Below are 25,736 nucleotides of genomic sequence, written 5' to 3'. Positions count from 1 at the left end.
TATAAATGGTTTGATCATGAAGAAATTTGAATATTTTGCTGCTTAGATCTTCGAAATTCACAGCAATTACCCTGATTTATTTCAAATTTTTAGGCAGTGAGTTACAAAAATTTTAGACATCCAATGATATATTTTTTCTAGGGTATGCAGCAATGATGCACAAATTATCACATTGCATTTTCTTAATATTGTTTGAAACTAAGTTCTTTGTTCAGATTGTTCTTCTCCATGTTTTCCATGTTCTTCTTTGTGTTTAAATCTTCTTGAACAATGTAATTACCTTCTCCCCAGCAACTTTAAAAAAAACAAAAACTACACATAAATATTTAAATATGTAACTGAATTAAGACAATGAGTTTTTCATATATATTATATGTAAATATATATGAAATATATTATTCCGTATATTTATATATAATAACAGCGCTTAACTACTTTATGACATCTTTATGATAACAAGAAAAAAAAAGATTATATTATTTTAAAATGCATTTATTTATTTGAGGAAACTAATTAAATTTATTGTTTTTTAAAAAATCACCAAAAGGCAAATTAATGGACTTTGATGTTTAAAAACATTCTAAATGTTTTTATAAACATGCTGAATCTTTTTATTTTATTATTTTAAAAGTAAAAACATTTGAAATGTTTTTAATTTTTATTTTTTATTTTTCTACTGTAAAATATGCTTAAGTGTTGCTACATTGAGTATCTTATAGCTTGCTGCTACAAGGGAGTGCTTCTATATCGACTATCCTTTAGACTGCTGCTACAAGGAAGTGCTGCTACATCGAATTAGGGTTTGGTTGGGACTATCTATCAAATAATAATAAAACAATTTTAAAAAAAATTAAAAAAGAAAAATAACAACATGAACTTGATATTTTATTGGAAAAATTAAAAATGATCATTTACATATATATATATACATATATATATATATATATATATATATATATATATATATATATATATATATATATATATATAATATATATATATATATATATATATATATATATATATATATATATATATAAATTAGTAAAAACACTTATCTAATTTTTAGTTGTCTTCTTTAGTATGTATGTATGTATGTATGTATGTATGTATGTATGTATGTATGTATGTATGTATGTATGTATGTATGTATGTATGTATGTATGTATGTATGCATTTATGTACAAACATATATACAAAAGTTGTAAATTTCATAAAAAAACATGCTTAAATCTTTTTACTAATTTCTTCAGTTTTATTTCTTTTTTATACAAATAAGGCCTAACAGATTGCACATTTAAAATTAATTAATATTATCCCAATATAATAAATATATTTGAAAATGTTTTATTAAGACTTGAGTTATACTACAAGTAATACCCATCGTTTATAATTTATAAAATTATATTAAAGTTATTACTTTAACTTTATTAGTAGCAATCAGTTATATAATTCACAAATAATATTTGTGAGTTTATTTGTCAATAAATTTAAGAATTAAAACAATGAAATTCCTTCACTATTTGTGCTATTCATATAACAATATTAAATATATTCAGCTCTATCAATCTTTTTTTATTGATTATTTTTATTCCATTCTAATTTTTATTTATTAATTTTTTTTTATTACACATTTTGTTGCCAACCTAAGAAATATATAGTCCCTTGCCACAATATTATGATCACTTACAATTTTTGTGCATTTTTAACTTCAAGAGTTCAAAAATGTAAAAATGAATAAAATAATTAGTTATATTTTATTGATAAAATATGTTTCCTTAATAACAAAATAATATTTCAAAATCAATTTACACACATTTTACCAAACAATTACTGTTTTCAATTGTAAGCCATAAAAAAATATTCATATTTTGTCATTCCTCCTTTTAATAAAATGACTTTAACCATTCGGTCTGGTATACTTTTAATACAGTTTATTGATGCTGTCTTAATTTTTTCATTGTGGTGCCAATAATCAATTAATTTTTAAATTAAATCCCTTTTGTTTGTTAAAACCTCGGAAGAGGCCTTCCTGAGTTAAAAATTTAAATTACAACCTATTACACAAAATGGTACTGTATATTAATGTAAATTAGAAAGAAAAAAATTATAAAGAGAAAAATGTTGTTTAAAGAACTGATGAAAATAAATAACATTTACATAAAATATTGCATTTTTTAAAATATTATATTATAACTCTAAATATTATCTGGATTTTAAAAGTTGTTTAACTAAAATTGGTAAGTAATTAACATATTTGCAGTAACTTTAAACACGCTTATTATGCAGGGTGGCCACGCCTCCTAAAAAATCCTAAAATGTCCTAATATTTGAAAAACATCCTAAAAAGACCTAATTTCTCCTAAAGTATAGATGATTTTCTTAAACACTCTTAAATTCTCCGAATTTATTTTTCCTGAGTATAATGCATAAACTATTATCAGCCAATCAACAATAAAGTTTAATGAAGTGGTTCAGACTTGGAGTTAGTACTTTTGTATACTGAGAGAAATTAAGCTACTCAAATGTATATTCAATATTTTTGTTATATTTTAATAATTTAAAAATTTTATTCTATTAAAATTTAAGTTTTTTTCTCTTATTTCTGTCTAAGTTCTGAACATCAAAATTATTTTTATTAAAATTTTATTTTAATTAAGTTGACCAAAAATAATTTGTCCTTTCAGAATAGAAAATGTCAGTCAAATATAAAGCTAAATTTTAAGAGTGGTTAAAAGACAATAATTGTAAAAAAATTTATTTGGTTAAGTATTATGTTATTATTTTAGGTATGTTTGATGATTTCTTATTTACGCAAATTCTTTCTTTTAACTACTCCTTTTTGCCGAAAGTTTTTTTCTAAAATATGATTTTGTAATACATAAAATTGTAAATCATAAAGTTGAGAAAACCACCAGCTGAATTCTAAATTTATAAAATAAATTATTCTGCATTGTTTAACAAATATTTTTTGCAAATTGTATTCTGAATTTTTAAAATATGACCTAGATGATTGCTGTATGTTTAAAGGTTTTATATGTTGCAGATCTGGATACAAACACATTGAAAATACATGAAAATACATGAAAAAAACATATATTTTTGAATGTTATATGTTATATGTGCTTGAAGTTTATGTCTGTTGCAGATCTAGGTACAAATACAATGAAAATACATATTAATGAATGAAAGTATAAACGATGTATGTCTGTGATTGATGAAAGAAATACAAACAGTCATTGAGCCACCAGTTGCGCCAAAGGTGTACACTGTGTAAACTTAAGTTATATTTGTTTAATGGTATAAATTTAACATGGTAACATGGGTAATATTTAACAGCATTTGTTTTGAAAAATTTTTATAACATGCCTTTGCTATTCACAAAATTTAGTTTTTTCACATTTTATTTATTTATTTATCTATGTATGAATAAATTTAATATATTATGAAAAAATGTTATTATATTTTTTTATCTGTTTATTATAAAAAATATTGTGTTCTGTTATTTTTTCTAACTTTACACTGCCATAATGTGCCAAAAATGTAAATGTTTAATACAGGGTACATAAGTTATATTTTCAAAAGATTCTTTTTTTATTCTAATTTCTAGCTCTACTTTTTTCTTATTTCTGTCAGTGGCAATTCTGGGAATTAAAATTATTTTAATTCATATTTTTATTTTATTAAGTTAACCTTTATATTTTTGTATTTTTAGAATAGAAAATGTCAGTCAAATATAAAACTAAATTGCAAGATCATAATTATAAACAATGGGTACAAAATTGTCCCAACAATTTGTATTTGGTAAAATGTAAGGTATGTTTGAAAGTTATATCTGTTGCAGGTCTGGGTACAAAAGCATTGTAAAAACATGCCAATGGTAACAAACATTAACAACGTATGCCTGTCTGTGATAAATATGCATTAAAAACTGTTGTAGAACCACCAGCTAGCCCAAATGTGGCACTCTGTCCACAGCAAACTTCTATTGTATTTGTTGCAGAGTCACAGTTAGCAAAGGAAGCAGAGGTAATGTGGGCAGTTGATGTTGTGCTTTCAAAACATTCTTTTCGATCAAGTGCAAACAAATCTGAATTATTTTCTGCAATGTTTAGTGATAGTCAAATAGCTAAACAATTTTCTTGTGGGAAAACAAAGTGCACTTATCTGGTGTGCTTTGGAATTGCACCATATTTTAAGGAAATTTTGTGTAAGGCATTATCAGAGCTTGATCAGTTTGTTTGCCAATTTGATGAATCTTATAACCAAGTTGTCAAGAAGAGCCAGATGGATTTGCATGTTAGATAATGGGACTCCTCATTAGAGATGGTAAAAACAAGGTATTTTAACTCTGAATTCTTGGGAAAAGCTGCTGCTGTTGATATCATGATAAATTTCCGTAAATGTATGAGTGGTTTAAAAGAAGATAAAATGCTCCAGGTTTCCATGGGTTGTGCAAATGTTAACATGTCTTTTCTCTCTAATTTGAATGCTAAGAGAAGGGAAAGTAAAATCAGTCAGTTAGTTTCAATTGGGTCATGCGACCTTCACACAATGCACTGTTCATTCAAGAATGGTGCAAATGCTTCAGGATGGAAATTGAACAAATTGTTGTCTTCATTGTATAAGATATTTCATGAGAGCCCTTCCTGTTGTGCTGATTTCGAAAGTCTTACTAAAGCTCAGTCTTCATACTATGCTCTACAGTTCTGTTGCCATCGTTGGATTGAAAATGAGAAAGTAGCAAAGAGAGCGATGGAAATATGGCCCAAGATTATTGTGATTATTGACTTTTGGAAAAATTTACCAAAAAGCAAGCAGCCTAGTCAATGTAAGCCTGCGCAAAATACTAGTTATGAATACCTTTCTTCATGCTATAAAGATGTGTTAGTCCCAATAAAGTTACAATTTTTTAAGGAAACTGCAAAATTGTTAAATTCTTTCTTGTTAGTTTTCCAAACCAACAATCCTATGACACCTTTTCTTGTGGAAACACTTGAGAATTTACTGAGGCTATTTTTATCAAAATTTATCAAAAAAGAAGTTTTGTCTGAAGCATCTACAACTTTTAAATTATTAAAAGTTGATATCAGTGATGTCAAAAATCAAGTGTTGGTTGCAAATATTGATCTTGGGTTTGGAATAAAATATGAGTTGCAGCAACTAAAATCTAGAAAAAAAGTTACTGATGCACAAATATATAATTTTAAAACAGAAGTTCAACAGTTTTTAGTTACAATGTGCAAACATATGGTTGGAAAAAGTGTGCTAAACTCATGTTTTGCCAGATACTTATTATGTTTATCACCTTTGTATATGGTGGAATCTCATGAGATGTCTGAACTTTATTTTGACAAGTTGTTGCTGAAATTAGTTGCTTATAAAAAGGTATCACTTTCAGCTGCTGATCAAGCCAAATTGCAGTATTTACAATTTTTAACTACTGTTGTGAAAGTGAACAAGGAGAAATTTCTTGGGTTCAAAAAAGAAAGTGATAGATTGGATTCTTTTTTGGTTTAATATATAGATGCTTCAAGATTCAAGGACTTAATGAAAATTAACCAATTGTTACTAATATTGTCTCATGGCCAAGCACAAGTAGAGCGTGGATTCAGTATAAATGACCAACTTCTAGATAATAATATGCTAACTGATACTCTTGTTGCACAGAGAATTGTACATGACCACATGTGGAGTGAAAATATAAAATCTTCCCAATTAGCTATGACAACTAAACTTATGGGGCATGTTAAGGATGCACGAAAACTATACTTTAGCAGTCAAAAAGAGACGTCCCTGAAGGCCCTAAAAACTGACTGTGATACTAAACTGAAAAATTTTAATAAAGAGGTTGCTAGTTATAATGAACAAATTCACACCCTTGAAGGTACGATACTTCAGCTCAGATATGATGCAGATGAGTATGCATTTCAAGCGGAAAAGCAGAATTCATTGATAGAAATTAAGTCAACAATTTTAAAATCTAATGCGCTAAAGAGAGTTGCCTCTGAAAAGCAGGATTTACTTGAAAAAATTACAGCAGCAAAAAAAGTACTTATTGACAAGAAGGCCGAGATTTAGATTTGGATGTTTAACTTTTTCAATTCTTCTTCTTGCCCTGGCCATCTGTATATTGGAAATATTAGTTGTATTTATATTTTTATACGGCAAAAAATGGAGGGAAAAAAAAAAATTGTTTTGTTTTTCTGATTTGATTATTTCTTTATATATATATAAAATATAATATAAATATAAAGTATAATATAAAATATAAAGTTTAGTTTTTGAAATTGGTTGTGTATTTTAATGATTTTCAATTGTTTATTTTTTGTTACTTAGTCTTTAAGTAATCTATTTAGTACAATGTTAAGTTAAATAAATTTATAATGCAAGTATGAAATCAATTTGTTTCAAGTTAATATTTTTATATGTGTAGAGATGTTAGATTATTTTAAATTAGTTTAGGTCCTAATTTTATCTTAATTATCTTAGCTAGGTATTCTTACAGTTTTTAACTAAAATGAAAATTTTTTAGTGCCACTTTATTTTTGAAATCCTTCTAAAATCTCCTAAGATTTTTATCCTTTTTTTTTCAAATTTCCTAATAAATCTCCTTAAAAACCTTTAAAAATCTCCTAAATTATCCTAATTTTTTCAGACAAAAAAAGTGTGGCCACCCTGTTATGTTATATTTAATTGTATAAGTTTTGGTTTTATTTGACAAAATATTGTTTTTATTGCTACATCTTGCTTTTATACTTAAATATTTTAAAGCTTATATATGTTTTCTTTAATAATTTCAAAAATCTGACTGCTACAAGGCGCCACTTTGGTTTTCTTTCACATTTGAACATCTCTTACTTAATAAAAAGTCTGAAATTGCATTCAAAATTTTTTATTTGCATAAAATTTTTAAAAATGCGGAAAACATATAATACAATCTTACTCATACTAAGCGTAGTACTGAACAATAATATATGTATATATATATATATATATATATATATATATATATATATATATATATATATATATATATATATATATATATATTGTAATTCAAATTTTGTTCTTATTAATTTAGCGCTTGTCAAACCAAATGGATTTAATAATCTATTTTAATTGGTTTGGTTGGGGTTACTCATTTTAGATGTTGAACTGCTGTTTTTATTTAGGCTTAATGGGTGTCACAAGAAACGAAATTCACCAGTTTATCAGACTCAACAGTCTAGTCTGTCAATATATAAAAAAGAATACATTATACTTGTATACAACTTTATTAAAGAACATGATTTAAAGTTTCAAGGCAAAAAGTTTGAGAGTCAACTTCATTTATTTATTTCTGATTATGGTAAAAGATAGACTCGAAGTAAACAAACCGATGCAAAGTTTATTAGGAAGAATTCAGCTTGGCTTGAAAATGGTTTTAATATCACATTAATGAAGGAGAGTAAAAATAAACAACTCGGCAGACTTATATTACCATTTGTCTTCAAAAACAAAAAAAACAAAAATTGCAATTTTGTCAGCCTCAAACTCTTGTGAGCTGTTGTTTGCTAGTGGCACACACCTAATTGCTAGTGGCACACACCTAATTGCTAGTGGCACACACCTTTGAAAAGAAGGTAGAAGAAAAGATGCTCAGATAGCATTAAAGTTGGCTGATAACAAAGATGCTGAACTAGATCATTCTTATAATACATCTGAAGAAATGTTGGCTCTTTTGTTAGATAATGAGATAGCAAATCTCAATATCAGCACTTAACAAACAATGCGAAAAGCAAAAAAAGTAACTTATATACACCATACAGTATGATCTACCATGTGGTAGATCATACTGTGCTGTGGCTGTTGGAAGTACAACATGATGTTATCAATTCATTTGTTTTTGATAGGCTATTCTGCGCTTAAAGGTAGGTGTTGATGGGTCAACTGGGCAAAAGTTACTAATGAGCTTGAAAGCAGAAGCTTTGTCCAAGAAGCGAGTTTGTTTTTTACCTGCTTTGTACCACTTGAATTGACAGGATTCTCTGGTCGAGTGGAAAAGATTTTTGGAGAAATCCACATCCATCATCAAGATTGTACTGCCGAATTGTGAGGTTTAGGTTTGTAAAGGAGACAACTGACGTAATGAATGTCGAGCATCAATTTCTTGAAAATGCTATTGGAAACTTGACTACAGCTGTGCCTAAGTATGAAAACTTAACTGTTCTTCACATAGTTGATGTTACTATGATAAATGGAAAAGTAACCACTGCATTATCTACAGTTAATAATTCAAGTCAGTGCTGCTCATTTTGTGGATCAACACCAAGTCAAATAAACCAACTTAATATTATTTGCAATTTGCCATTAACTCCAACTGGATTGAAGTATGGCTTGTCAACACTTCATGCATAGATTTGTAGCATGGAGTGTTTGTTAAAAGTCAGCTACAAAACTGAAGTGAAGAAATAGGCATTAATGTCAGATGCAGAGAAAGAAAAAGTTAAAGCTAAAAAGAATTTAATTCAATCTAGGTTCAGAACTGAAGTTGGGCTAGTGATTGATATTCCTGGTTCTGGATCATCAAATAATGGCAATACTGCCTGATGTTCCCTCAGCAATTATCAATGTTGATGTGCATTTAATTAAAAGGATATGTGTTGTGCTGTGTACTTTGTCATCTGGTTTTATGATTGATGCTAATAAATTAAAAGACTATTGCTTAGAAACAGCACAGCTATTTATACAACTTTATCCCTGCTTTACTTCATGCCACAGAGCTTGCACAAAATCTTGATACATGAGTGGCAGGTTGTTGATCAGATGGTATTGCCAATGGGATGATGAGTAAAGAGGCCTTAAAAGCACAAAATGAAGACTTTAAAAAATTTGGTGAATTTTTTTCAAGGAAGTGTTCGCGTTTAAAGACAAACAAAGACCTTTTACAACGTTTTATGTGCTCATCCGATCCAGTAATCAGTGCTGTACAATCACCTAAGCACCCTAAAAAAAATATTTTCCAGATGGTGTTGTGTAACTCTTAAAAGAAAGCCATTCTTTTATTTTGTAATTTTACCTGAATTCTATTGTACATAAGTATTTTGTTTTTTAAATATATAGACCTACCACTTACTGAGCTTGTACTACTTGTAGCATACATGGTCAAAGATTTTCGGTGATTGTGAATGCATGGGTACAATAATACCTATACAAATTTGAAAAATTCTGTAGAGGCTTGTAAAATCTGCTAATTAGAAAAACTAATTAACTAAGCTAGAATATAATTTTTTTTACAGGAAATTAAGTTTATATAGCAAGGTGTAATATCACGTGTAATACCACTAGTTAATCATATTAAACTGAAAAAAAGTTTTGCTTCCGCGAGCGAGAATCAAAGCGAGATTTCATAATAAAACACGTGCTAAATTGTGTACATAGCACAAATAAAACATATGCAATTAATAAAATTTATCTGTTGCTAAGCAAAATTAGGTATCCATAGCAACTAAATAAAAAATATATTTACTTTTTTAAAAAGCGTGACTGCATATTGGTACTTATGTAAAATTTGGTGAACATAGCAATTGTAAAAAAATCGGAAAAAAAAACTATTTTTTTGCTAACCAAAATTAGGTATCCATAGCGACGAATTAAAAAAATAACACCATCATAAGAAGTGCAGACATCATATTATTACTCATCCTAATTTATGTCAATATAGCCCTAATATTAAATTAGTTATGAGTTTTGTCCAGTAAAAGTGAATTCTGGCCCACTGTGCATTGATCATGATTATAAAGAAATTTTTTTTCTATTTTATTTGAAAGATTGAAGTATTGTTTAATGAGTTAGTAATGATAATATACTCACCTTAAAATTACTTTAAAATAACTTTGAATATAAAATATGTGGAAAAAGGCAATCATAATATTGTGGCCAGGGACTTAAAGTATATTTTTTAACATTTTTTGTATATTAAATATTTTTTAACATTTTTCTAAACTAAGAAGTTTATTTAACAAAAATGTTATTTTAGGAGTCATCGATTTATAATCAGACCACGTCCATCTGGATTTGAAAATGTTAATATTTACAATTTAAATGTTCGTGGTAAGCGAGGAAATATTGTCCAAGTATATCCAGCAGTTGAATATGACTTTGTTCCAAATCGTCTAATTGTATCAGCTTCAGATGCCGTGCATATACAGTAACTATGTTTTTTCTTTAGAAATATGTTTAAGATTTTATTAACCTAAATTTGTCATCATCAAAATAAAATTTACTTTAAAGAAATCTTCTTTGTTATGAGATGCATTCAATTCAAAACATAGTTGTGCAATAGTAAAATATTAAATTTAAATATTTTGTAATTAACTTTATTTTTATGTAATTGTATTCGCAAATAAAATTAAAATATTTGCATATTAAATTATTATCTAATTACACATAAGTTAAATTATTATTTATTTTAGTAAACATTTTTTAAACTTTTTAAATTACATTTTCAGGTTTTTTTAGTTTTTCCTACAAAAGTTTTTTAATATTTTTTTAATAAAATATGCCTAAATAGATAAATAAAAATTAAATGAGCTCTTCACTCCCAACATGTGTTTTATTCATGCTGAAGAAAATGTTTAAAATGTTTTAAAAGTGTTTGATCTACTAAGAAAATACAGTTTTATTCTCATCCTGAATTCTTTAAAATGCAAGTTTTTACAGATGCGTTTAATTTGTAAGAGTTTCAGGATATAACTTTTTTTTTTAATAGTTTTTATATTTTTTGTTTAATTATTTTATGTTATCTTTAATTCTTTAAAAACTTTTTAATGCGTGCTATTGATTTACGATTAAAATTTTAAAAATTACTTTCGTCACCGAAAATAATTGGGTTACAACATTTTCTTCTTGCAATGTAGTCTGCAACTTAAAAGTAGCTTACATTGGGAAATATAAAAACCAATTCCTGTGTTTTTATATATTTCTAATTGGTGTGTGCATGCATTTCTCTGATACATTTACACAGCAAAAGCTTTTCTTATAAAGGAATATTTTTCTTAAAAAAATAAATTCATTTTTTGTTTTGGAAATAAATTTTCCACCGCACTATTTATTTCTCAAAACAAGAAATTTTTTATTTTAAGATAAAATTTTGTTAACTATTTTAAAATAAATAATAGTGTTTCTCTTTTTTTTTTAATTGCTTTCAAAAAATATTTATTTGAACAAATTTTTACTTGTCCAAGCTTTATTGTACGACTGCATTGTTTTTGTGCTGCATTTAATTTTGTTAAATGAATGTTTGTTATCTTGATTATGGTTTTGGTAAAGAAAAGTTATTGTAAATTGTTTAACCATAAAAGTAAATTCAGTAGCATTTGGATTCTTAACTTTTTGTTACATGTTTTTCAAATATTTTCATAGTTTGTTTTTTATCAGTTAAAGAATATTAAATTAAAAAAAAATTTCTTTTTTCAAATATAACATAAATTGGGGAATAACAAATTTTATTTTATTTTGCTATTATTTTTGATTTATTTGATATAGTTTTTTGCTTTACAAGATAATTTATTTGATAATTTTAATCACTATTTATCAAATTACTGCCATAGTATGTTATTTATTAACATAATATGTTAACGATTGCATTAGTTAATTAATAATAAGTTTATCTATATTTTATGTTATTTTAATTATATATAATAATTATATGTAAATTACATAAAAAGTCAAAAAATTACATACCTCATAGTATTAATTTAGTAATACAAAACATTGAGTAGATTAGAAACCATTGAGTAGATAGAACTAAATTTATAATGACAATTTGCGCTTTTATTAATTGGTAAATACCATTTATATTAATAACGCTTGGGTGATTTAATTTTACCTTTAATAAGATTTTATATTCTTGTGTATCCTTGCATATATTTTTCATTTTTGAAAAATATTTGCAAGGACATATTTAGGTATAAATAAAAAAATGAAATCACAATGTTAAAATTTTCTTTAGAAAAGTAGATTGCATTTGTAAAAGTTAATGTATCTTTAAAACTTTAAAAAAAAACTAAAATGCAAACTTCTTCACAAAAGTCAATGTTATATTTTTAAATTCAATTAATTTTAATTCAAGCATTTATTAACATTTTTTCTAATATGAACACAAAATGTGTTGGGAGTTCTTTGAATTGAATTTTTGGTGTTGTTTTTAAAAAAGTACCTGTCGATAAAAGTTATAAGTTTTATTTGTTTTTTTTTTGTTTTTAAAATAAATTTACTAACATTATTTTGTATTTCATGTTTTCTTGCTTTTATTTTAGTAATTCAACAAATTTTTAGTTCTATGTTTATTATATACTTGTTCTATGTTCATTACATGCTTGTTCTTTGTTTATAATATACTTGTTCTATGTTTATTATATACTTGTTCTATGTTTATTACATACTTGTTCTTTGTTTATTATATACTTGTTCTATGTTTATTATATACTTGTTCTATGTTCATTATATACTTGTTCTATGTTCATTATATATTTGTATTTATACTTGACACTTAAAGATTAAATTTTTTACTGCAATGCACCACCACCAATAGTTACTCATCATTTTAATCCATCGCTCCACCACAATGGGTTAAATAAAAAAGTTGTCAGATGGATTAAATAATCCACCCTGATGGATTAACTAAAAAAGTTATGGCTTATTTTTATCTCCAAAAATTTTGAGATTTATGTAAAGTTCACATGTCTGCTACTTATACCATTTTTTATGTTATGATTTTTTTAAATAAATCATTCATATTATCTATTTCTGTGAAATGAAGTTTGTTTTATATGATCCTTATTATATATATATATTTTTTTAAGGTGGACAGGATCTAATACAAATCCAACTGATAATGCTGGACAAGGCACAGCTGGAACTGATCGCTCGAACATTATTTTATTAAAAGATCAAAATTACCCAGAAGGCAATCTTGGGCAAGCAGTTCTACCTGCTTATAAGAATGGTCATTATGGAAATAACTATCCCATGTTTTTAAACACATCAAAAAGTTTCTTAGGACTTGGTTCAAATGACGCCAATCTGCTAGCTTTTTTAAATACTGGTACCTTTTATTATTATTTTTATTTCCAAAAAAAAGAAAATTTATAAAATACCAAAAAAAAATCATTGTGATAATAAATGACTTTCATACATAGATTGCATTGTATATATATTAACTGAAGGGTTGGGCCAGATACTATCTAGATATGAAACTTTTATTATGGCAAAAAGTTTTTCTTATATTCACTACTTTTTGTTTTAGTTTTCTTTTTTTTTTAGATAACTGTCTGTATTTAAGATTTTAAAACTTAAGTCTATAGTATATATTATGATAGTTGGTGTATATATATATATATATATATATATATATATATATATATATATATATATATATATATATATATATGTATGTATGTATGTATGTATGTATGTATGTATGTATGTATGTATGTATATGTATGTATGTATATATATATGTATGTATATATATGTATATATATATATGTGTATACATACATATGTATATATATGTATATATATATATGAATATATATATATGTATATATATATATATATATATATGTATATATATATATATATATAAAATACACACGCTTGTTGTAAAAAACGGCTCTTAATGAGTCTGTGTTTTAACAAGACAAAATTAGCTACAGTTAGTGTCAAAACCATTAAATTTAATTGAGGATACAATTAAATTTTTTTGTTTTTTAAAATACCAAAAAAATGCAAATAATAGACTAGAATGTTTTCAAAAACATACAGAACGTTTTTATTTTTATTTTTTTACTGTTTACATACATCAACTGACAATAGGTAGTACATCTGAGGAGTGTTGCTACATTGACTTGCAAATAGGTAGAACATGTAAGGAGTGTTGGTACATCCACTTACAAATAGGTAAAACACGCAAAGAGCCCTGCTACGTTGATATGTATAAACTAATTATGTATATATTATGACAAGTGCATGTTAATATTAGCAGTCTGACGTCATACTGAAATAGCCTGCTGCTGGGGGCTTCAGTACATACATTGACTGAGGTGTAGGTAGGACATGCAAGGTAGTGCTGCTATATATATATATATATATATATATATATATATATATATATATATATATATATATATGTATGTTTGTGTGTATGTATGTGAGTGTATATGTATGTATGTATGTATGTGTATATATATATATATATATATATATATATATATATACACACACATGCTGGTCTTCTCCATAAGTTATATATATATGTATATATATATATACATGCTGGTCTTCTCCATAAGTTCTCTTCATATGGTGTATCAGGTAACATCTTCAAGACTATTGGATTCTTACTTACCAATTGTAGTATAAAAGTTGTCCTTGATGGACAGCATTCTTCTTCATTTCCTGTCACTTCACGGGTTCCTCAAGGTTCTATCCTTGACCGTATACTTTTTTTAATTTACATTACCAATTTCGCTGAAATTCTGACATCTAAGGTGACATTGTTTGCTGATGATACTACCATTTATTCTTATCTTGATATAAAATCAACACCCTCTGATTGCTTAGAGGAGTCGCTGCTACAGTATGGAGCTCTCAGTGGCTGGTGATCTTTAACTTATATAAAACTCAATATTTTTCAGCTAATTGTTATCATAGCAATCTAGATCTTCCTATGTTTATGAACGGTAATGTACTCAATGAGTCATCTACTTTTCGTCTTCTAGGATCAACTTTTTTACTTCTTGGAAACCATGTACCAAATCCATTGCAAAATTAGCATCTGTTAAGGTTGCATCTCTATATTATGCTTGCGACTTTCTTACTCTGGATTCAATTCCTTAATCTCAAATTTGTCCTTGTATTGAATACTGTTGTCATATCTGGAGTGGATCTTCAATTGATATCCTTTCTCTTTTACACTAGGTCCAAAAACGTATTGTAAACAGAGTTGGACCTGCTCTTGCAGCCAACCTTTAACCATTGTCACATTGTCATAAAATGTTGCTTCTCTTTCTCTTTTCTATAAATACTAGAATAAATGCTGCTCTAAAAAACTAGCGACTCTTGTTCCATCTACTAAAAATTCATTCTTGTTTTACTTGTCATTCAACTAAGTGTCCTCCTTTTACTGGTGTTTACTGTATATGATGTTTTCTTTCAATATATAGTGTGTTTTTAGTATTCTTTTGTATTCCTTCATATTTTTTTAGTATTTTTTAGTATTATTTTGTTTTAAAATAATGTGTTATTTGTTTCTCGTCTTGTACAGGAACTTTTGCTGTTTATGTTTTTGTATGGAAACTTTTTCCGCACCCTGTACATATATATATATATATATATATATATATATATATATATATATATATATATATATATATATATATATATATATATATATATATATATATATATATATATATATATATATATATGCAATCTTATACTGCTGATTTAGGTGAGCAGTCTGGCGTCATACTGAAATAGCCTACTGCCAGGGGCTTCAGTACATACATCGACTGACAAATAGCCTGACTTGCAGCGGAGTGCTGCTACATTGACTGAAGGTTTGGCATGGGGCAGCAATCTTTTTATTTATTATTCTTTAGCAGGTCCAACTATGTTTAAAATGCATTTTTGTACCTTGTCTAAAAAAGAAGGACATCATTAGAAGATCCCCTTCAGATATGACAACAGTATTGTATACAAGGACGGATTTAAAATTTGTAGAGATTAAAAATAGAATCTGGAGGAAGAAAGTGTTGAGTACGATAAAGAGATGCAACCTTTTCAGATGCTAATTTTGCAATGGATTTGATATACGGTTTCCAAAAATGATTGGGAGTAAGAGTTGATCCTAGAAAAAGAAGATGAATGGTAGATGACTCATCAAGCACATTACCGTTCATAAATATAAGAAGATCTAAATTATTGCAATAACGATTGGCTAAAAAATATTGGGTTTTATCTAAATTAAAGTTTACCAGCCACTGTGAGTCCCATGCTGTAGCAGAAGTGAGATCCTTTTCAAGCTCAAATGCCCCCTCTAAGCAATCAGAGAGTGTTGGCTTGTTATCATGACGAGAATAAATGGTAGTACAATCAGTGAACAATGCCACCTTAGATGTGAGAATATCTGGAAGATCACTAATGTAAATTAAAAAGAGTAAAGGGCTAAGGAATGAACCCTGAGGAACCCCTGAAGTTACAGGATACGAAGAAGAGTACTGTCCATCGAAGTCAACTTTTATACTACGATTGAAAGGTAATGGAGAAAACCAACATGCCACACTTTATCAAAAGCTTTAGAAATGACAAGAGTAACAGATTTAACCTCTCTACCTCTATCTAATTTAAGATAAAATCTATTGGTTATTACTGTTAGCAAATCAGCTGTAGAACAAGAAGTTGGAAATCCATATTGATGATCAGAAAGTAAGTTATTAGATTCAAGATGAGAGATTAAGTGTTTTTTAAATAAAGATTCAAAAATCTTGCTTATGATAGGAAGAAGACTAATGGGACGATAGTTGGACGAGTCAGATCGCTCTCTCAAAAATCCGGCAGGCTAGAAAATAAGACTGGAATCAAGAGATGATATTGATAAAAGTTTCTTAGCGAACGGTTCAGCTTTGTCTTTAGGTGAGGTCGCAAATTCTGAACCATACAAGAGAGGTGGAAAGTTGGTCTGGTGAACTTTGCAAGAGATAAGACTCAACAGAAGAAAATTTTCTTCGAAGATCACAAATAATTAGTGAATGATATGTTTAGAGATCATGGTGATGACAATGGTTTTTTCTGTTTTATAGTTTTTGGTACTTTAGTCATACCAAAAAGAATCAATATTACCATTACCAAAAAGAATAAATATAAAATTTACATCAACTTGTCACCAACCTATAATTCTTTTAAAATCTAAAACCATCAGATGACACAACATTGCATGATTTTGACTTAACATTAAAAGAATTTGAAACAGCTTTTTCTTCTTTAAAAAAGAATAAATCACCAGAATTTAATGATTTACCCTGTAATATACTTATTGTAAATAAAAAAAGTGTTAGTAAACCATTGTTTTATATAGTAAAACTTTCTTTAGATTAAGGGGTATTTCCTGATGTACTAAAATTAGCAAAAGTATTTCCAATTTATAAAAATGATGATCATTCTAACGTTTCCAACTACAGGCCTATATCAGTGCTTTTTGTATTTTCAAAAATATTCAAACCTCTAATTTACAATAGAATCTTTGATCATTTTACTAAAAACTTCTTTTATTCAAACAATTTGGATTTCAGAAAAATCATTTAACTGAACATGCTTGTATTGAACTAGTTGATCAAATAATGATTAATGAAAACAATGGCTATTGAAAACAAATTGACTTTAGGTATATTTATCGGTATCTTAAAATCTTTGGCATTGTTGATCATTGTATCTTGTTAGAAAAGTTGACGCATTATGGAGTAACTAATAAGGTCCACTATTCAATTAAAAGTTACTTCACGGATAGAAAACAATATGTTCTAAATGAAGTATACAAAATACTTAAAATCCTGTGTGGAATATCGCAAGGATCAATACTTGGTCCTCTCTTTTACTTAGTTTATGTAAATGACTTGAATAATGCATCAGTAAAGTTAAACCCAATTATGTTTGCAGATGACAAAAATCTATTTCTTTCCAACAATAGTATTAAACAACTTTGTACAGACTGGTTTATGGCAAATAGACTCTTATTAAATGTTGAAAAAACAAAGTATACTTTATTTCATAAAAAAAGGCAAGAAGAAAATCTTCCCATTGAATTATCAGACCTTTTTTTAAATAACATAAAAATAAAAAAGCAAAACTATCTCTATGATCGGTTGAAACTTGGATGATTTTAAATTGTATTCTCTTAAAGACAACTTAACCAATTGTAATGATTTTCTTTTTATAATGATGCTTACATAATTAATTTTATTTCAATAAAAACAAATATAGCCTTGACTTTACGATGTGCAAGTAATTTTATTTTGTGTAAAGTACTTGCCATTGTCTCCACAATTTTACTTTGCGCCACTTTTTTTGTAGCATTAATCCATAAATCTCAGAAATTTTTAACACTATTTTCACATTTGCCTATTCTCCTCAATATTTCCTTCACAATTGTCCAGTAAGTTTCAATAACTCTCTGCTCAGGACAATTTGATGAATTAGCATCCTTTGGAACAAAATTGACTCTTTTTTTCCTATACCATTGAGTGATCATTTTTACAGTAAGTTCTAAAATATACAGTAAGTCTTCTAAAATGCACAAATTTTTTTTTGTAATTAATTTAAGGGAATTTTTAGCTAATTCAATTGCCTTGATTTCTCCATCAAGCAACCTTTTTGGTATTTTTTTCTTGTAATATTTTTTCAGATTTTCTTTTTTGAATACTCTTTAAACGAAAGCTTTATTGCATTTAAACTTCATAGCTAAATCTTGTTGTGACTGAGTCGGATATTGATGAACTGAGTCGACTATTGATTTTGCCTTTTTTTGGAAATAAATCTTGATTTTCCACTACTTCCCAATTTTATTTTACAGTTTTGTTTTCCTTATAACGTTTCATAATAATTCCAACAGTTGATTTTGAAACTTTACATGCTTTTGAAATCTTCAAATTTGTTTTCGATTTTTTGACTCTTTACTCTCTCTTTTTTACTCTCTCTTTACTTAACATTGCAAAAACTAACGAGGACTAAAAAAAACTACACCAACTCACAAGAAAACTAATTAAGTTAGCATCATTATAAAAAAAATCATAACAATTGATCAAGTGGTTTTTGAGAAAACTCAATTTTATAGTTGTCCAAATTTCAAACGATTATGGTGATATATAAAGTTTTTATGAATACTTGTTGACAATAATTTATCTTGGCTTCCCCATATTATATACTTACAATCAAAAGTTAGTAAAACCATTGGTCTGATGTACCGAGTTTGCTCATATGTAATTACAGTTTGTCTTAAGTTAATATACTTTTCTTTAATTCATTGTTTTATTAACTATGCTAATATTACATGGGCTAGTACACAACCAAAAAAACTTAAAAAATACATAGTTTGCAAAAACATGCGTGTAGAATCATTTACAGAAAAAAAAGAGGAGAGCATACTAAACCCTTAATGAGAAATATGAAAATGATGAATAAATACAAAATAAATTTTTATCTGCACCTAATTTTTATGTATGAATATATTAATAACCTAACTCCAGCTAATTTTATTTGTAAGTTTGAGAAAAATGTAGGTGAAAAGTACTTCTTGAAAACAAAACTCCTTCAAACTGCCAAGAAAATTTAAAACATATACAGAATATTCAATCGCACATCATGGACCTAAGTTATGGAATTCTTTTCAAAAAAATAATGCAAATATGGTAAAATCATTAAACTCGTTTAAGTTTCAAACAAAAAAACACATTTTTAATTTTGCAGTATAATAATTCTAAAAACTTTTTGTAAATTTATTCAAATGAATTTTACTTATTATTCTTAGTAGTTTTTAATGATGTGTCTTTTAATGTATTAAATCTTTGTGTATATGTTTGTATTTATTTCTAAATCTTTGAATACCTAAATTTGCAATATAGTTATTGTAAAATACCTTTGTTATTGTAAATCAATTACTTTTCTTACTATATCTTTAGTTTATTTTATATTTTTTATTTTATTACTTTTATATTTTCAATGGATTTTTATAACTCTTTTTGACAATATTTTGTTATATTAAAGGGCTCTATGAAAAGATTGAGGTGATATTGCATCATCCATATCTTCTTTGAGTTCCTGTCTGTTTTTAAAATAATTTATTTAAGCTATTTTTAAATTTGTTAAAGAACTTAACTCAAAGCATAGATAATACTCAGTACACTCTTTAATAGTCCAAATAATTGCCTCATTACTATTAATAAACCCTAAGCCGTAACAAAGGACTCCAAATATGGCTTAGACAATGCACACCAAAAGTACGAACAGGCATTAACAGGGACACCAAAAGCATTAACAGGGACACCATCCATGTGCAACATGGCACTGTTAATACTCTGATATTTTTCAGCTGTTGATGGAATCAGCCTCTCTGAGAACTACCACAGATTTTTGGAAACCTGACTACCAGTCGGCCTTAGAACCTGAAAACTGAGTTTTAGAGCTGTATTAGGAGATAATAGAATGAGTTGCCTGTCATAAAAATAAAAACAAGCAAAACCAATGCATTGATTCAAAAAGATCCATCATTCAATATCATAAACTGGAAACAATGTATTATAAATATATCCGCGCCAGCCTAATAAATGTAGAAGGGGTACGAGCTGGTCAACAGATAGAATTTGTTTACCCCTTAAGTCTTTGCTTAGGAGGCCTTAGACAGTAGCCGGATGCATTTAACATCTGCCTAAGATGAGTATTTTTATCGAGACCCATCTCTAGCCTTTACTCAACCAAGAGCCCCACGACGGGGGTGTTTTAAGTTGTAGTAGACTTCTCCTAGCCTTTGCCTAAAAAAGCGTATCCTACACGGCAGCAGGACATGAAGAAGGTTGTACTGGGTTACATGTTACCAGTAGCAGGATAATCTGACCTTACATTAATGCTTTCACTTCAGCTATAATTACAAACTTTCAATTAAATCATGGATTTAATTGAAAGTTTATGTGAAGTGTATGCATTTTACACTTTTATATTTTTTTGTAATATGGCATTTAAAATAATTATTAGTTTTCAATACTGTATTGAATATTTTTTGTCTATAACAGTTTTATACTTTTTTTATACTTGAAATTGATTGTGTATAATCAAAACCAGTTGATCTTAAAACTCAGGAAAAATGTGTGTGCGTGTGGGGGTGTTAGTAGGTAGGAATTCTATACAAATGATCAGATTTGTAAACTAATTGATATTGCTGTTGAATCAACTTATAGAGAAATAGGCGAAAGATTTTATAAATTAATAAAAGATATCTTTTTATTTTGTAAGAGAAAAAAAAATTTACTTAAAGAGTAAAACTCTTCCTGCAACACGATGAATATGCTGATAAACCTAGTAAACAGGATTTTTTTGTATAGAAACATTACTTGCGAGTATGATTTGTATACAGATGATAACGGTGCCTAAGTTTAATCAATGCCACATTGCAACAATTAAAATGAAACAATAAAGTTTATTTAATTTACGAAGAAGATATTATAATCAAAAAAAGAAAAAAATATTCATTCACTAGATTACACAAAATCTTTTTATTCGAGTATTGTTCTGGAAACATTCATGTAAAAAGTTTTGGTGTAATAACACTACATTTTTGTAAAGAATCTATACCAGTGATAATAAAGAGGATAAATCACTCAGTCCTATGTTACTTGGCATGTGTGAAATAGTTTTTTTTTTTTAATTTTAATAAAAGCAAAATTTAATTTTATATAAAGAATGTTTAATCAATTGTATTTGTTGTTATTTGTTTCTTTTTTGAAAATTTGTATAGAAACTTGACATTTTTGCAGTGTTTTTATACCATACGTTTATTAGAAATTGCTATAACAAAACCCTCATGAGATGAATTGACAAAATAATATCATAGCATTAAAGAAGACACAAAAATATTTCGGAAAAACAATGTTTCACTAAATAAAATATTTGTAATGTATTTTGCAAAGGCAGGTAAACTTTTGCATCAACTTAAAACAGAATAATTTTTGCAACAAAATATTTTCTAGTCAAAATAGTTACAAATACACAGTAGAAAAAGTACCAAATATTTTTTTTCTTTTTTTAAAAACAGCGGATTTTTGTGTTAGTGAAACAAGTAAATTACTTTCCTAGTTTTTTAAGATTAGTGCTAGCCAAATACTTAAATAAAGATTAAACTGATTCATAGCAAATTTAAACTTGATAAAGACAAATATAGAAACGTGACAAAAACATCACATTTTATGCGCTATCTTTAAAAAACTCATATTTTTAATTTATTTTGATGCTAAGAATGTTATCTAAAAAATTTCTGAACTATTAATACAAAATCTATAACATTAGTCGACCATAGTCAACCGTTGTGAAATAAAAACGTTTATAAAAACTATAGTCAACTGTTGTGAAATAGGAATCTTCCGTAAAAATGTAGAGTTTCTATACAGAAATTCGTCTGATGATGATGATGATGATGATGATGATGATGATGATGATGATGATGATGATGATGATGATGATGATGATGATGATGATGATGATGATGATGATGATGATGATGATGATGATGATGATGATGATGATGATGATGATGATGATGATGATGATGATGATGATGATGATGATGATGATGATGATGGCGATGATGATGAAGATGGTGGTGGTGGTGGTATCTTTTAAAGAAGTTGTGCTTTTGAACACGGCATTTTTTTACGACCCTTTTTCTAACAACTTATAAGCGAATTTGGATATGAAGCTACTTGGATTAAATCGTAGCTTTAAATTAGACCGATGCCTTATTTATAGCCCATTATGTCAGCACATGTTTTGATAAAATAATTTTAAAAAAGTTTTCTACCACATGGTTTTATAATCATGATTATGTTTAGTTGTTTTTTTTTTTTAAAAAAAAACTATTCAAGATTTTTTTTTAAACTTTTGAATGTTAGTTACATTTTTTTTTTCCATAGATTTAATCAGTCCAAATCCTTTGCTAAACGATGCTCCACGATACTTCAATATGGGTCTTCGTCGTTTGTCAAATAATGCAGTTGGAACTTACTATTATATGTGCACTAGAAATAATAACTTTTCAAATCGCAGTCAAAAAGGTAAAATAGTCGTTTTACCAGAAAGAAACACTCCTGTTTTGCCACAGATAACTGGCGGTAACGCTTTACCGCAAACGAACCGTGACTGGTCCAATCATGATACCAAGTAAAATTATTATTTATTATCCTAAAAATAAAGTTTTTCTAAATTTTAATACGCAGTTATTATTTCTTAAAGATTATTTATTTTATTCTTCGTAGTTTTTTATTGAATGGCATATTTTAGGACAAGCCATACGAAGAAGCAGTATCACCTGAATAAATCAGTTTTAACTCAAAAGCGCAATAAACCAATTTCCGTATAGTGGTTGCTTTATGTAAAATTTAAATTGAATAATGTCAGGCACATTTACTATCAGTTGATTTAAGTTTTTTAAGCAAATCTTACGAAGTCCTACGAAAAGTTATAACTGGTGTAATAGCTTTTAATACTTTTATATCTGCAAATAAATTTTTCTACAAACAATAATGTTTGTTTGGTTTTTCTTAATTTACTTAATTATTATTTTTATTATGTATTTATGCACAGTACTTGTATTTATGAATTTTTTTAAGAACTAATACTTTATTAAATTGTCAATTTTTTTGTTTTTGTTTTTTTGTTTCTCTTGTGTATAAAATGTAAATAAAAAACTATACTATTAAAAATAATGTAGATCAGTTTTGATAGCTGTTTGTTGCTAGGATCAAGTTTGATCCTAGCAATATCAGTTTTCTTATTTTCCAGTTATTATTTTAGTGAAATCAAAGTTATATTTTAAATCAAAAGTATTGGTTTATACTAAATTATTATAATTTAAATGAACGAAATTAAACAGTGATCAAATAAAACGGGCAAAAGCTGTTTAATTAGTATAAATTAGTTTAATTAGTATAAATTAGTTTAATTAATGTAAATTAAAAAAGAATCTAGTATCTAATTCACATTTTTTTTCAAAACAACTACACTGAAACCTCTTTATGTGGTCTTTTTTATGCGATACTTTATTTGTGCGTTTTGTTTTATGCGATTTTTTTTTGTGCGATCTTATATAATTTAATTTTTGAACGCGCAATAATTTCAATCTCAACGATTAAAATGTGTAATATGTATATAATACATACGTCATTATATAATTACTGTTATGAACATGCAACCACAAATTGCGTTACATTGTCAGACTACGAAGGATAATTGTTATACATTTTGATAAGTTTTGTATGTGTAAAATAAATGAAGACCTCAGTGGAAAAACCGGCGTTGTCACATTTAAAAAGTATTGAGAGAAAAGTATTTATTGATCATTAATAAAAGTCTTTATTTAAATCAAATGAAACTAAGCAATTTCAAAAAATTTATATTATAATTATTTTATTTAAAATTTATTCAAAACAAAACATTTTGTAATTTTTTATACAAAAAATTTTTTTTCTTCGCTTTAAATAAAGACATTTATTAATGATCAACAAATACTTTCTCAATACTTTTTAAATGTGACAACGCCGGTTTTTCCACTGAGGTCTTCAAATACGTATGTATTTATTTTACACATACAAAATGTTTAAAATAAATTTTTTTACGGTCCGTATCTAACCGTATAAAAAAAATGTTTTTAATATTGTTTCGAAAACTATTTTTTATAGGTACTCCTGAAGTTTTATGTTATTTTTTTTTTTTTTTATGCGTTTTATTTTATGCGGCACAAAAAGAGGTTTGAGTGTATTGTCAAAAAAGTAAATTTTATTTATAAAAAGTTAAGATTCAAAAGCAAATAAAATAACCCAGCATAACGAAATAAGACCTAAAAATAATTTTATTTTTATGAAATATCTCAGCAAACATTGTTTTAGTGGATTTGCAGTGGACCTATATAGGCATTTTTTTTAGCGGTTAATTGGAGCTTTGCTCACCGGTTTTTTAGTGGACCATAAGTGGCAGCCGCTATAAATGGCAACCCAATAATTTTCTGACATTTTAATAGTGGGCTAGTCATCGGCTAGCCACTTTTGGCGGCTGCTACTAATGGTCAACTAAGTAACCGATGAGCAAAACAACAGCGGTCCGCTCAAAATGACTATATATGTCCACTGAAAACCATGTTTGCCGTGATGTAAAAATGCCTGATATTTTGTAGTTGAAAAGACGCCAAATTTTAGTTTATTAGAAAAAGACAAAAAAAAAATATTATATACAAAATTTATAATCCAAGACCTTTTTAACGACAAATTTTAAACATGAATTATCACTTTTTTATATAACGAAGACACTTTAGTAAACAGTTTTTTTATTTTTGAAGTACTTTTTAAAATTTTAAGTCTTTTTTAGCATCGTAACTTTACGAATTTTACATCATCTAAAGTCAACTATGATGTTCTTTTTTGAAACGAACATAGATGTGTTACTAACCTGCTCTTTTATTTCTAACGCCTAATCTGGACATTATTTTTAACTTATATACCTTAACAAGGCAGTAAGTAAGTAGTATATATATATATATTTGTCGATGAAGCAAATTTGTTCTTATCAAATGCAAAAAACTTAAACACCTATCAAACTGGTTTAAATGCAATAAATTAACCGTAATTGTTCACAAAACAAAGTACATCTTGTTTCACTTCTCATCCAAAAAATTCGTTATTGCCAAAAAACTTATATTATTTATAGAAAGAGTTGAAAACAAAATCGTCCACAAAGTTTTAAGGAACTTACTTAAACAAAGTTTTAAGGAACTTATTTATACAAAGTTTTAAGGAACTTAAACGGAAATGGAAACCACATCAGCTCTAAAATTGCTAAAAGTTTTTGGAATTTATTTAAAACCATAAATTATTTAAACAAAAAAAATTTAATACAAATTTATTACTCACTAATACATAGTTATATTAAGTATGCTG

The 25,736-nt window shown here is 27.1% G+C and overlaps 1 protein-coding gene across 1 annotated transcript in view; it reads left to right on the top strand.

Moving 5' to 3' along the window:
• LOC105848472 (protein DD3-3) overlaps positions 1-23,442 on the top strand; it is a 72,446-nt gene extending 49,004 nt beyond the window's left edge. The window contains exons 11-14 of the mRNA XM_065810187.1: positions 10,022-10,192; positions 12,849-13,090; positions 22,722-22,968; positions 23,089-23,442. Coding sequence (XP_065666259.1) covers positions 10,022-10,192; positions 12,849-13,090; positions 22,722-22,968; positions 23,089-23,167 — 739 coding nt within the window. The 3' untranslated portion in view covers positions 23,168-23,442. The remainder of the gene's footprint in view (positions 1-10,021; positions 10,193-12,848; positions 13,091-22,721; positions 22,969-23,088) is intronic.
• The last annotated feature ends 2,294 nt before the right edge of the window (positions 23,443-25,736 follow it).

The sequence above is a fragment of the Hydra vulgaris genome, chromosome 11, assembly GCF_038396675.1.
Source record: "Hydra vulgaris chromosome 11, alternate assembly HydraT2T_AEP".
Lineage (NCBI taxonomy): Eukaryota > Metazoa > Cnidaria > Hydrozoa > Anthoathecata > Hydridae > Hydra > Hydra vulgaris.
Note: the sequence above shows the minus strand (reverse complement) of the source record. Positions and strands in the feature narration are given on the sequence as shown.